The sequence below is a fragment of the Mastomys coucha genome, unplaced genomic scaffold (assembly GCF_008632895.1).
Source record: "Mastomys coucha isolate ucsf_1 unplaced genomic scaffold, UCSF_Mcou_1 pScaffold21, whole genome shotgun sequence".
Lineage (NCBI taxonomy): Eukaryota > Metazoa > Chordata > Mammalia > Rodentia > Muridae > Mastomys > Mastomys coucha.
Window position 1 is genome coordinate 137,078,731 of NW_022196904.1, and position 13,955 is coordinate 137,092,685.

At 51.0% G+C, this 13,955-nt stretch overlaps 2 protein-coding genes across 12 annotated transcripts in view; one reads left to right on the forward strand and one right to left on the reverse strand.

Annotated features, from left to right (window-relative positions):
- Positions 1-309: 309 nt before the first annotated feature.
- Positions 310-3,248, forward strand: Kcnk7 (potassium two pore domain channel subfamily K member 7). Its single transcript, XM_031384709.1, has 3 exons — positions 310-748; positions 1,990-2,388; positions 2,624-3,248. The coding sequence occupies exons 1-3, from the start codon at positions 430-432 to the stop codon at positions 2,854-2,856; spliced, it is 951 nt and encodes a 316-aa protein (XP_031240569.1). The 5' UTR covers positions 310-429; the 3' UTR covers positions 2,857-3,248.
- Positions 3,249-3,992: 744 nt separating this feature from the next.
- The window catches only part of Ehbp1l1 (EH domain binding protein 1 like 1), a 19,792-nt gene continuing 9,829 nt past the window's right edge, over positions 3,993-13,955 (reverse strand). For all 11 annotated transcript variants that reach the window (XM_031389350.1, XM_031389358.1, XM_031389357.1 and 8 more), the window contains 9 exons: positions 13,825-13,873; positions 12,719-13,417; positions 6,490-6,559; positions 6,312-6,367; positions 6,094-6,217; positions 5,762-5,861; positions 4,714-4,787; positions 4,508-4,622; positions 3,993-4,377 (listed from right to left, as the gene is read on the reverse strand). In XM_031389350.1, coding sequence (XP_031245210.1) covers positions 4,278-4,377; positions 4,508-4,622; positions 4,714-4,787; positions 5,762-5,861; positions 6,094-6,217; positions 6,312-6,367; positions 6,490-6,559; positions 12,719-13,417; positions 13,825-13,873 — 1,387 coding nt within the window. In that variant the 3' untranslated portion in view covers positions 3,993-4,277. The remainder of the gene's footprint in view (positions 4,378-4,507; positions 4,623-4,713; positions 4,788-5,761; positions 5,862-6,093; positions 6,218-6,311; positions 6,368-6,489; positions 6,560-12,718; positions 13,418-13,824; positions 13,874-13,955) is intronic.

Genomic DNA, 13,955 nt, shown 5'->3' on the forward strand with positions numbered 1-13,955 from the left:
ACTCCCTTCACCTGGGAAGCTTGCCCTCTCCACAGACTGCTCCCTGGTGGTTTGTCAGCAGATTTCTTGTGGGAACAGCAGGACAAACCTGTGTCAGTCATCTTCCCTGGTGTCTGAATGAGTGATGTGTACGTGACTGAGGAGGTGTGACTTTGTGTACATTTGTGTGAGGCCCTCTCCAGGCTTGGCTTTTCTCACCCAGTCTTCTCACCAGTGTCTTCCTCCGCCCACCCCCAGTGCCGGACTGCATGTCTTGCCCTAGAAACTGGGCGTGCTACAGCTCATCTCCCTCCATTCACATTCGCCCTAGTCATCTCAGCCACTTACCCACGCAGCACCTCCTCCCAGCCACACCCTTCGCAGCCCCTCCCTGGTGCCACTGGTGGCTTAGCCTACTCCCTCACCTTCCAGGACTCAGAGTGCCATGCTATGGGGAGTCTGAAACCATGGGCCCGATACCTGCTCCTGGTTATGGCCCACCTGCTGGCCATGGGTCTCGGAGCTGTGGTGCTTCAAGCCTTGGAGGGCCCTCCAGCTCTCCACCTCCAGGCCCAGCTCCAGGCTGAGCTGGCTACCTTCCAGGCAGAGCACAGGGCCTGCTTGCCACCTGAGGCACTGGAGGAGCTGCTAAGTGCGGTCCTGAGAGCACAGGCCCATGGAGTTTCCAGCCTGGGCAACGGCTCAGAGACAAGCAACTGGGATTTGCCCTCAGCTCTGCTGTTCACTGCCAGCATCCTCACCACCACCGGTAGGCCACCACCACCAGCCAAACCAGGAGGAGGGCCCAAGAGCTATAGGGTGAGAGCCCTTCCCCCACCCCAGAGCTCCAGACAAAGCCACGGCTCTATCAGGCCTAACATCACAAGTGGGGCTCCCCACACAACACACCCCAACTGGTGCCTCCACTTAAGCTGCCAGGAGGGGTGTGGTCTCCCCAGCCCCACCCCTCGGCACTCTGAATCCAGCGTTGAAGCCCAGGTCACATAGGCCTGAAGCCAGGCAGAGAATACATAAGGGCGGGATAGACTCTTGGCTAGAGAGATGCTGTAGGAAGCACAGCTCAGAGTCACCCTCAAGAGAGCCTGAGGAGAGGAAGTGGTGATGTGCTCAGAGCCCAGTCGACAGGGTGCAGAAATAGGTAGGGTTAGTGAAATTCCTGGCTCAGAGAACAGACTTGCTTAGGCACAGAAATAGTCCTAGGGGTTTGGTTTTGTTTCGTTGTCCTGCAAATAGTCTAAATACTTTTCAAAGTGAAATATGTGTTTCTAACTTCCTTTCCAAGTGGCTGGAGCAGGATGGAGCTTGTCTCTAGAACACATGGCTGCTGGCCCACCCAGTCCTCACTACTCTCTTACCTCACATCTGACTCCTGTGAGCTTTGGCATTTGTAACCCATGGACCCTGCTGATCTTGTTCTCCCAGCATGCCCCACTCTCCTCCCTCTTCCTTTCTTGCTCCTGCCTCTCTGGCTCTAAATGCTATCTCTCGTGCATGCTGTCTCTTTTCAGAATGTCGTTTCCTTGCCTGCTTCCATCACCCAGGGCCCGGGCAGATACACATTTGGGGAAAGAAGGTAGATGACATGCCACAGGTTGAAGATTTGGAAATAATGGTAAAGATGAGAACTGATAAACTCCAGGAAGCCAGGATCAGGCTGGGGAGACAGCAGTGTGGAGCACTTGCCTAGAATGCATGAGGCTCTCCAGGCTCAATCTGGAGTTCAGAGAAAGAGGGAGGATCCCTCAAGGCCAGAATCAGCTTTAAATTGTTCCAACTACAGAAGGCCCAGGGGATACATCTTCAGGAAAGACAACAGTAACCAACCCAGTGTGGTTAAGAAGCCAGTCCACCATCCAGTGAAAGAGGACCCCAGCTGAATCATTCATGTCATCATCAAAAGGCAGACTTCTGTGGGAGGTGATAGAGAAAGAGTGACCACCATGGGCAACTCACTCCAAAGCTCACTGCCATCTTCTCTCTCTTTTCCAGGTTATGGCCATATGGCCCCACTCTCCTCAGGTGGAAAGTCCTTCTGCGTGGTCTATGCAGCCCTCGGGCTGCCGGCCTCTCTAGCACTTGTGGCTGCCCTGCGCCACTGCCTGCTACCTGTGTTCAGACGCCCAGGTGCCTGGGTAGCTGCCCGCTGGCAGCTGGCACCAGCCCAGGCTGCTCTGCTACAGGCAGCAGGACTGGGCCTCCTGGTGGCCTGCGTCTTTGTGCTGCTGCCAGCACTGGTGCTATGGGGTGTACAGGGTGGCTGCAGCCTGCTAGAAGCCATCTACTTCTGCTTTGGCTCACTCAGCACTATCGGCCTAGGAGACTTGCTGCCTGCCCACGGACGTGGCCTGCATCCAGCCATTTATCACCTTGGGCAGTTTGCACTTCTTGGTGAGTCCAGAAAAGAGGAGGGTAGAGGGTCCTGGACTACAACTCCCATAGACAACTAGGGGCTACAATTCACAGAGATCCTACCCTAGGGCACAAAATGGGTATTGTAGTTCAAAGGACACTGGGAGCCATGTTGAGAGTTTCAAATAGTGCCAGGGTGGATGGTCACATTGGGGAAGGGGTCGGGAGCACTCTGAGCACCCTAAGAGCTGTCTCTTCCGCCTCTTCTCCCCAGGTTACTTGCTCCTGGGGCTCCTGGCTATGTTGTTAGCAGTAGAGACCTTCTCGGAGCTGCCACAGGTCCGTGCCATGGTGAAATACTTTGGGCCCAGTGGCTCTAGAACCGATGAAGACCAAGATGGCATCCTAGGGCGAGATGAGCTGGCTCTGAGCACCGTGCTGCCTAACAACCCAGTCTTGGAACCAACAACCCCAGCATCAGCATCAGAGCAGACCCCGGCTTGCTGATCCAAGTCAGGGACAGGAATTCAGCTGTCATGTTGGGAGACCTTGAGCAAGAGGCCCAAGGAGTACTTGAAGAACACAGCAGGAATGGGTTATGGGGATGAAGATGTCATGGGATAATGTTAATTTTAAAAATTAAATGGGCTGCCTAGCATGCACCAGGAGGCTTTGGGCTAAATCTTCCAGAACCAGGGGGAAAAATCAACTGTGTGAATATGTGTATGACAACCAAAAACAATCTAGTGGGGGTGGCATACTCAGGCATGGAGGCATGACGCATGTTTGGAGGTCAAAGGACAACTTTGTGGAGTTGGTTCCCTCCTTTCACCTTTGGGTAGTCCCAGGGATTGAACTCAGGTCCTCAAACTTGCTCAACAATGTTTTTTATCTACTGAGCTTTCTTTCTTTCTTTTTTTTTTTTTTTTTTTTTTTTTTTTTTTTTTTTTTTTTTTTGAGTCATTTATTTATTTTACGTAAGTACACTGTAGCTGTCTTCAGACACACCAGAAGAGGGCATTGGATCCCATTACAGATGGTTGTGAGGCATCATGTAGATTGTTGGAAATTGAACTCAGGACTCTAGAAGAGCAGTCAGTGCTCTTAACTGCTGAGCCATCTCTCCACCCCCACTGAGTTATCTTAATGGCCTATTTCATTATTTTATTTTTTGTTAGATAACATCACTGAATTCAAGGCCAGCCTGATTTACAGAGTGAGTTTCAGGATAGACAAGGCCATATAGAGAAACCCTGTCTCAAAAAACAAAAGCAAACAAACATAAGAACAAAGTAAACCAGACTGGCCTTGAACTCACAGAGATCTGCCTCCCTCGCATTAGAATTAAAAATATGCACCATCACCAACATAGTTGAGGCTGGCCTGGGACTCTTGAGCCTTCTACCTCCATCATCACCCCAAATACTGGATTTAAACATTGTATAAGTGTATACTACCACACTTGTGTTTTCAGATTTTCTTTCAAAATGGGTTTTCCCTCTGGCCCTCATCCTTGGAAGGCCACATCTGTGAACCGCCAAGCTCTGCCGCCAAGCTGAGCCGGCTCTGGGTTAGAATCAGTATTATTAATGTAAGCTCCGCCCTATACCTTCCACGAGGCCCCACTGAGAAAGGGCAGGTGCTGGTTTGTTCGAGTCCAACTTTATTGCTCCCTCCAGAAGAGAAGGAGGACATGGGTGTCAGTCCCCACACCATCCCTTGCCTGGGATCCTGGCCACGGCCAAAACATTCACATACGCTCCGATAAATAAATACTGCCTGGCAGGCTCACTGCTCCAGTCCAAGAGTCTGGTCAGTCTTGCTTCTGCCCGCTGAAGGAGCATGGGGGGCCTGGCCTCTGCTGTGCAGGCTCAGGGAGTGGCGAAGAGTGTCCACGACCAGAGAAAGGGACGAACTAGACAGGAGGCTCAGCTCAGGGTGCAGCGTTCCCGCCTGCTCAGCTGCCGGCTCACCTTGCGACGTCGCTGCTCCAGGCCTCGTTCTAGGCGCTCATCTTCTTCCAGAGCGCTGAGGATGAAGGGTTCAAGTTAGTATCAAAGTTGGCCCGATTGCTAACCCTGAGACCTCAAGCATGGCACTCCAGCAGGGCACCCTGGGGCTTCTCCAAAACCTAGAACCATCTAGGGCCCCCACTCACATCCGTTCCTTCTGGTCCAGGTCCCGGACCAGTTCATCCCTCTGGTTCACTAGAGACACCAGCTCCTCCAACAGGAGTTGCTCGCGGCGCTGCTGCGCAACTGTTTTCTGCCACTCTAAGAAAGAAACCAGGAGCCTGAGTCAGAAGGGTGCCCACCCCTGCCCTGTTCTACCTCCAGCCTTAGCTGTCCCAGTCCAGTTTCCCACCTTCAGTGGCCAGCATGGCCCGCAACTCGCGGCTTAGCAGCTCGAACCTCCGCTCCAGGTCCTGCTCCTCGATGCTGTCGGAGACATATGTGAAAGTTAGAAGTGGGATGCAAGCGCCCAGGGCTGTGACCACTTCATCTCTATCAGTTTCCAGAGAGGACTAGGGAGACCCTCAGTGTTCTGTGCCAATGCCCATTCAGAGTCCCCTGTTGTTCCAGCTGCTCTTCAGTTACAGTTTGGATATGTATGTTTCTACCAACTCACACCCCTCTTCTATTTAAAAAAAAAAAAAAAAAGGAGTATTTAGAAGAAAAAAGTATGCTAACATTGTTCTGAGGAAATGATTCAAACTGCAAACAGGAAGTCAAGCTGCCCCTGGCATCCAGGGTGGTAAAAGTAAAGATGGCTTTTACCCCACTTCTGAAGCTGCTCAGATTACTCTCAGCTCGTTTTCCTTACTGTAAAGCTAGAGTCAAAGTGGAGGGCCTGCTTTCTCAATAAAGAGTACCAACATGGGCTGGAGAGATGGCTCAGTGGTTAGCTGCTCTTCCAGAGGGCGTGGCAGCTCACAGTTGTCTGTAACTTCAGTTCTAGAGGATCTGACACCCTCACACCACATACATAAAATAAAATTAAAATAAGTTATAAAAAAAAAAAAGAGGTGTGGGACTGGAGAGATGGCTCAGCGGTTAAGAGCGCTGACTGCTCTTCCAAAGGTCCTGGATTCAATTCCCAGCAACCACATAGTGGTTCACAACCATCTGTAATGGGATCTGATGCCCTCTTCTGGTGTGTTTGAAGACAGCTATGGTGTACTCATATAAAAAAAATAAAATAAAATAAATCTTTTTTTAAAAAAAAAGTTGTATGCTTTTATACAGAGAGACAAGACACAATACTAATAAAATGACTGTGTGAAATCTCTCCAAAAAGATCTTTGAAAAAAAGAGAAAGAAGTGACTAGGTAACTCTAACAGAAGCAAGCTCAGCTTCACTGCCTTCCGGGCAGTCCTTAGCCGGCTGCAGGAGGCTGAAAGCCCAGACTCACAGCAGCTGCAGCTGGTCCTGCCTCCGGATGAGCGCATTCTTCTTGTTGACCAGGGTGAACCATTCCTGGATCAGCACCTCCTCCTGCAGCCTGTCGGCACCTGAATCAGGCCAGGACAGTCACCAGAGATGCCTCCTGGCAGGACAGAGCAGCTGGGGATCGGGGAAGGGGGCTTGTTTTCCTGTGGTATCTCAGAACTCTGAGCTACATCCCACCACCTCTTAGGGCCACCAAAGGGACCAAAGGGACTCCTCTCAAGGTCAGGAACTGCTGCAGAGCTGGGCAGATCTAGGGAGGCTGTTGAGGAGCAAGCCCCCGAATGCCCATCCCACCTGATTCCATGAGGCTCCTCAGCTGCTTCTCCACCTCGGCAGCCCTCCCGTCTATCTGTCTCTGCTCCTGTTCCAGGGCCTGCAGCTCTGCACACACGTACTGACTTGTGTCCTGGAACCGTTGCTGGAAGGGGAAGGAGGAAGGCAGAGGACAGGTGAGCCCATCACAGGCCTACTCAGAAAGTACACACCAGCTCAGCCCACCTAGCTCTCCTTACCAGGCCAGCCTCGTCCCCCGGGCTGGGCGATGACTCCTCAGTAGGAGGGGTCCCACCTGCACACAGAAACCAAGATAGGTCCCTCCGGTTAGCAGAAGCCCCCCAGGAAGCCCTCAGAAGGATCCATGAACATCGTGAGCTGAGCTCAGGCACCACCCCCACCTTCCAAACTACTTACTGGGAGGCTGCTGTGGGGCTGGGGCTGAGAGTGGGCCAGCATCGGGGCTGGAGGCAGGGTTTGGTCCTTCCTGTGGAAAGAGTCTAATGAGATCTAGGGCTCTTTAGTTCCCAACAGTCACAGTCACCGCAGATAACCAAAGACTCTCATACGCTGCGGAGAGAGGAGCTTTGGTCCAGCCGCTTCTCCAGTCCCTCTTGCACCTCCTTCAGGATGAAGGGCTTCCCCAAGGAAAAGCCATGCCTTCACTCCCATCCGAGGGTCTGGGGTCATCCACCTCCCAGCCTCCAAATTCTCCTTCCGGGCATTGAGTTGATAATTCTTTTAGGGTAAGTCAGTGGAAAAGATTGGGAAAGACACAGCAGGGACCCTTTCCTCCTGCTCTTCTCCATTCCTTCAAAGAGCACACTCAGGTCATCTGGCTCTTGCCCTATTGTGGGAGCCTCCATCACTGCTAGTGCCTCTGCAGTAGCGACAGAGCTGCCTCATCAGGAGCTAGGCTACTCTGAGTCGGCATCTACCTTCTGACCAGAAGGGGGCGCCCTCCTACTTCCTAGGATTCCATACCTAGAGCCCGCAATGCTCTTTGCAGGAACTAAAGAATTTTGTTCTGGATAATCTGTCTGTCCCCCATTGTCCCCCATTCCCTATTACCAGGGCGCAATAACTTTAAAAAATAATCTACATTTATTTATTTTATGGTATGAGTGTTTTTCCAGCATGTATGTGTGTGTAGTGTACTGGTGCCTGGTATTTGCACAGGTCAGAGAGGGGGGGTCAGATGGCCTGAAGATCTCTTGGAAACTGGAGTTACAAACTACCATGTGGGTGCAGGGAACCAAACTAGGGTCCTCTACAAGAGCAACCAGAGCTCTTAGCCCTCAGCCTACTGTCCAGCCCCTGTGGCCTAACTTTTAACTCTAACAGTCTGGCTCCTTGGACAACAATGTTAGCCACTCTTCTGGCTCAGAGGTATAGGAAGGGGTTGGCCAACTGTTCACCCCAATGTGTGCCCATCAGACAAGTCTTGATGTCTCAGGTGCTATCCTGTCTGGACTGGGATAGCAGTGGTGCCACCCACCACTGTCATTCACATCCTTCTCAAGCTGAGAGGCCTTCCCAAAACATCCACTCATGGTGTAGCTCTCTCCACACCCCATGTCAGTCCCCAGTCTTGGTGCTCAGGCCTGGGGAGCTGCAGCCTCAATTCCTTTACCACCACAAGGCCCACCAAGTCACCACCCACTGGCCACAGCAATGGACTTTCAGTTCCCTAAAAAGCTTCCTTAAACCACTCTCCAGCTTGAGTTCTTTCAAACCAGTTAGACCTTCCTGGCCCAGCTTGGACCCCTCCTGCAGGAGGCCCTCAAACATCCCTCCACACCTCTGCCTCTCTTCCTAGCCTTATGGTGGCTCAGACTCCACACACACACACCCATTGGTTGTTACTGCATCCTCTTTAACTAGAGGTGGCCTATTTATTTGAGACAGGATCTCACAACGTAACTCTGGCTGGCCTGAAACTTGCTATGTAAACAGAGTGGCCTCAGACTCACAGAGACCCACCTGCCTCTGCTTCCTGAGTGCTGCGATTAAAGGTGTGTATCACATGACTATTTGTAAAGATTTAAATTTATTTATTTACTTTTTTTGTTTTGTTTTGTTTTTCAAGGCAGGGTTTCTCTGTATAGCCCTGGCTGTCCTGGAACTCATTCTGTAGACCAGGCTGGCCTTGAACTCAGAAATTCGCCTGCCTCTGCCTCCCAAGTGCTGGGATTAAAGGTGTTCGCCACCACTGCCTGGCAAGATTTAAAATTTTTAAATTTATTTTTTATTAATTACACACACATGTGTGTGTGTACATGAGTGAGTGCAGGTGCCTATAGAGGTCAGAGGTATCAGATTCCTCTAAGCAGAAATATGCAGTTGTGGGCTACCTGATGGATGCTGGAAATTGACTTTGATCCCTACAGATTAGCAATATGTACTCTTTTTGTTTTGGTTTGGTTTTGGTTTTTTTGGGGGGTTTTTTGTTTGTTTGTTTTGTTGTTGTTTTTTGTTTTTGTTTTTTCTGAGACAGGGTTTCTCTGTATAGCCCTGGCTGTCCTGGAACTCACTCTGTAGACCAGGCTGGCCTTGAACTCAGAAATCCACCTGCCTCTGCCTCCCAAGTGCTGGGATTAAAGGCATGTGCCACTACTGCCCAGCGCAATTACTCTTAACCATTGAGACATTTCTCCAGCCCCATTTAAGTATTTTTGGTTTCGTTTGTTTTGGTTTGTTTTTTTCAAGACAGGGTTTCTCTGTGGGGCCCTGGCTGTCCTAGAACTCCCTCAGTAGGTCAGGCTGTCCTTGAACTCAGAGATGTACTTGTCTCTGCCTCCTAAGAGCTGAGATTAAAGGCATGCACCACCAATCTCCACCTAGCATATTACAACATTTTAAAGTATTTATTTTCAATCATGTGTGTATGTGCTTGCATGCCACACATATATGAGTGCCCATAGAGACCAGAGGCATTAAGTAACCTGGAACCACAGTCACGGGCTGTTGTGAACTCACTCCACTCCCTGTCTTGTATGCTTGCAACTGAACTTGGGTCCTCTGGAAACTAATACTCACTCTTTGGGATCCCATTACAGATGGTTGTGAGCCACCATGTCGTTGCTGGGAATTGAACTCAGGACCTCTGGAAGAACAGTCAATGCCCTTAACCACTGAGCCATCTCTCCAGCTCACTCTTAACCACTAAGCCATCCCTCAAGCCCTGGTTTATTTTTAAAATCACATATATATGCACAGGAAGGAGTGCAGGTGTCCCTGGAAGGCAGAAGAGCCTGTCAGATCTTCTGGAGTTGGGGTCACAGGCTTCCAGCTGGGAGTCACTGGGTATAGGCCGTGGGAACCAAACTCAGATCCTTTGTAAGAGGCATTTTCGCTCTTAACCCTACACCACCTTCCCAGGAAACTGACCCTTTAGCCAGCCCAGGAGTGCAGCACATGAAGGACACCAGCTAAAGGCAATAACCACTAAGCACGCTCGTCTCTCCAGGGACCACTGGGGCAGCGATTAGTCTCGCTCTGCAGAGAATAAAACAGGAAGCCAGAAATGAAGTTTGCTAAAGAACTTGATCTATAGTCCAGGGTTGTCTAACTCAAAATTTGTTCCCAGCTCATCAGTTGTGGCGCATGCCTTTTAGTCCCAGCACTCAGAAGGCAGAGACAGACAGATCTTTGTGAGTTTGAAACCAGCCTGGTTCACAGAGTGAGTTCTAGGACAACCAGGGATACACACAAAGAAATCCTGTCTCAAGGAAAAAGAAAACAAAAACAAAAACAAGCAAACAAACAAACAAACAAAAAAACCAACTTGATCCCAAGCTTGGACACATTGCCCCACTGGGCTTGATAGCATCTTTGTGTGTAAAATGGGGATAGATCCCAGCCCTGATGCAGGACTCCAGTCAGGCATCTGGGGAAGCAGTTAGCTCACAATTTTGACACCACACAGTGTGGCTTCACGCCACTTTGCAAATGATTTTCAAGATTTTGATCTTATCCTCAGGGGAAAAGGACACCCCTCCCCTCCTTGGGGAGTAGGGCCCCAGGAGAGGGCGACAGTGACAGCACCACAGGCTCAGAACCCAGGTTAGCAGCAGCAGCAGCAGCACAACCCTTTGCCTCAGTTCTTCATCTCCTTCAACTTCACTATCCCCACCATTAAAAGTCAGGAGTCATGGCTTCCTGTAAGGGACACTGTGGGAAGCCAGGCAATGCAGATGGCCCACCTAGCAGAGTAGGCCGAATAGGAGGTTGGGGACACAAAGGTCAGTCACATTTGTGCTTACTCGCACAGCCCTGGTGGGAATTCCAAAGCTTCCGCCTCATGTCTGACCCAAATTCCTCTTTCTATACTGTCCTTGCTGGGCCGCCCTAAAAGCACCCATGTTTCTCATGCAGCTGCTTTCTACCCCACCTCAGCCTCAAGGTGCCTGATCTCATCTTCCTCCAGGCCTTGGAGAGTTTCCAAGGGTGGGGTCAGGCCGAACAACCTCCTAAAACTATAGGAACAAAGTCAGCCAATGAAAAAGGCTCCTTGGTCCCACTGGTCGAATCTCTCTAGTGAAGCCAGCCAGGGAGGGCCTCGCTTAGAAAGACCAGCTGTGGGACTCTGCCCCAGAAGGGTGAACCCCGCCCCTTCGTGATTTAAAGGGCTACTGACCCTCTATTAGCCAGCTGGACTTTAAAGTCCCACCTCCATCTCCTCCTGCAGGAAATGCCTTTCTATTTGTCTCTCCCAGGTTCTCCTGTCTCTGGACCTTTCCTCAGGGCTCCTACTCCCCGACTACCTCACTGCCATCTGGGGACTTCATGAACATGACTGTCAGGTCCCTAAATGAGACTTGGATGTCCTGAGGCTGCTGCCCTTTTGCCTGTGTGAGGTCTCCTCATTTGAGAACCACGCCTTCCCATTTTCTTTTGTTTCTCTCTCTTTCTCTCTCTCTCTTGTTACCTTGTATGTTATTTATGTGTGTATCTGCATGTGTGTATGCCTGCATGTGTGTCTGCACATGTGTGTCTGCATGTGTGTGCATGTGGGTCTGCATATGTGTGTTTGCGTGTGTGTATATGTGTGTCTGCAAGTGTGTGTTTTTGCATGCATGTGTGTGCGGGGGGTGGGCTAGGGTGGGGTGTGGGTGTGTAGACCAGTTGTCTTCCTCCATCCCACTCCACTGTGTTTGCTTCCTTTCTTTCTTATTAGGTTTACTTATGTATTGGTGGAGTAGACTGTGTGCCCTAAGACATGGGTGACAGTCAGAGGATAACTGTGTGAGTTGATTCTTTCCTTCCACTGTGTGGACACCAGGGAGAGAGGCTGAGGTCCTGGTGCTTGTGCTTGTGCTGCAAACGCTTTACCCACTAAGCCCACCCACACCCACACCCACACCCACATCTACACCCACACCCAGCCCTGGCATGTTTTGTTTTGTTTTGAAATGGCTTGAACTCCTGATCTTTCTGCTTCTACCTTCCAAGTGCTGGGATTACAGACATCCTCCACCAAGCCCAGCGTCTTGCTGTTAGATAGTGACACTGACGTTTGAAACCGGGACCTCTTGAGCAACTGCTCTACTCCTGGGCTATTTCCTTGGTCCTCTGTTTTTCACCAGGGAAAATTGTCTACCTTACTAACTAGCTTGAGGACCAGCTGCTTCCTCCAAAAAGCCACTTGCAGTTGATGCCCTCCAAACACAGGACCACAGCTGGGCAGCTGCAGGTGTGCAGTGGCCCCTTCTACTGTCACACTCAGATTAAAAGCCTGCAGCCAAAGTTCATCTTGAGTCCTTGAGATTCCTGTAGTTCCTTCTCTCCGTTATCACACTTCAGTGTGTGTGTGTGTGTGTGTGTCTGTGTGTGTGTGTGTGTGAGAGAGAGAGAGAGAGACAGACAGACAGACAGACAGACAGTCAGACAAAGACAGAGAAAGAGAACCTGACACTCCCAGGCAAGAAGTCCCACCTTGGGGCTGGAGAGATGGCTCAGTGGGTAAGAGCACTAACTGCTCTTCTGAAGGTCCTGAGTTCAAATCCCAGCAACCACATGATGGCTCACAACAATCTGTAATGAGATCTGATGCCCTCTTCTGATGTGTGTGAAGACAGCTACAGTGTACTTACATATAATAATAAATAAATCTTTAATAAAAAAAAAATAGAAGTCCCACCTCCTAACTCTCATTAAGCCTCAGCAATTAAATATTCCACCCAGAGAATCTGGAGGGTAGAAGGAGCTCTAGAAGCCACCAGAGGACAGTATCCCCGCCCCTAGCTATGGGGGGCGGTAGTTGCTAGGTGCCACCCAAGGCCACACAGAGAGAAAGAAAAGGCCCAAAAGGCCAGTACTAAACTTGGAGCCTTCTGCGAACTTCCTATGCAGACCATGTTTCTACAAACTGGGTACCAAACCTTACAAACTGTTCACTTATACAAAGTAACACAGTCTAGGCATTCTCTGCTGTGGGCTTTGTCTCCTGATAGGAAGCCCAGAACCATACCAGGGGACCCTTCTGCAGCAGCAGGGCCACCCAGCAAGTACATCCCAGCATCCAGCAAAGCTGCTTTTCTAAAGCTGCCACTCCTGTACCTGGTTTGACACTGGGGCCCGCCCAGGACCGATTTCTGAAAGCTCCCCCCACTATCGTATGATGCAGCAGGGTAGGGGTACTCACCACAGCCCCAGGTCCTGCAGGCCCTGCTCCAACTGCAGCTCCAGAGTCCTGGTCATCCACAGAGAAGGAGTTGCTATTCCTTAGCCTGGATCGCCTCTTCTTTAGCAAATCGGCATCACGCACGTGGGAGAAAGAGCCATGTGCTCGGGGTGGAGGTACTGGCCCAGCTTCCCCATTGACAGAGGACCGTCTCAATCTCACACCACTCACACCACCCGGCGCCCCAACTCCGTTCACGAGCCCCTCTGCGGGGACCACGGGAGATGTGGAGGACCTGGCTCTAGGGCCGTCGGAGGGCACCGCTTGAGGGATTGCTTCCTGGGCAACCTTGGCCTCCCCATCCTTAGAGGAGCAGCCCAGGTCCGTGTCCCTGGAGGCCACCTTGGGTACTGCCCCAGTCCCACGGTTCACGGCCTCCTTGGGCTCTGTGGGCGCTTCAGCCCCATGCTCCCGTAGCCGCTGCGCCAAGTCTCCTGCGTCCAGACAGTCTGGCAGGCTCGGCTGGGCGTTGCCCACACGGTAAGTGCCAGAGCCACCGCCGCCCTCCAGTTGCACCAGCTGCAGCTCCTGCCCAGTGCAGAAGGCACGGATCTGGCACAGGTACGTCATGACGATGAGCTTGTCAGGTATGGACAGAAGCACCATGTCCGCTGGCTCGAGCAGCCGAGATACACCCAGGGCAGCGAAGCCATCAAAAGCCTAGAAAGAGTGCACTCTGGTCAGAAGCAGCAACAATCCACCAACCCTCCAGACCCAAGCCAGCACAGGGGGTCCCAGAGATTCTTGATTTGCTTAGCAACGCCTTCGCCCTCCTGTAGAGGTTTTTCTGACATCAAGGCCCGCCCTCACTGTTACCTAGCAACTATAATCGCCCACCCAGTTATCAAAGGATGATTTTTAAAAAAAAATTCTAGGGAAAACATGCTTTTAAAATTGAAAACACCAAAACAAAACTAGGGCAAGCAAACAATTTAATAACCAAAAAGATTCTAAAGATTCTAAAAAGCCAGGCCAGGGCCCCTGCACTTCAGACTCTAGTTCTCTGGCCTGCAGTTTCAATCTCTAGCTAGATTTTGTCTCCAGCCATGGCTCCCTCCTCATCTCACCTGCTTGTTGTTCTGTTTGATGTTGAGGGGGTCAAGGGAGAAATAGTCGCTGCAGAGAGAGAGTGCTGGTCAGAAATGGCTGGCACTGATGTCCCAGCAGGCTCACTCCCCATTCATCCCCCCCACCCCAA

Coding starts and splice junctions, on each gene's coding strand:
- Kcnk7 (XM_031384709.1), top strand. CDS start 430: ATGGGGAGTCTGAAACCATGGGCCCGATACCTGCTCCTGGTTATGGCC. Junction 749..1,989: donor CAGCATCCTCACCACCACCG/GTAGGCCACCAC, acceptor TCTCTTTTCCAG/GTTATGGCCATATGGCCCCA. Junction 2,389..2,623: donor TGGGCAGTTTGCACTTCTTG/GTGAGTCCAGAA, acceptor TCTTCTCCCCAG/GTTACTTGCTCCTGGGGCTC.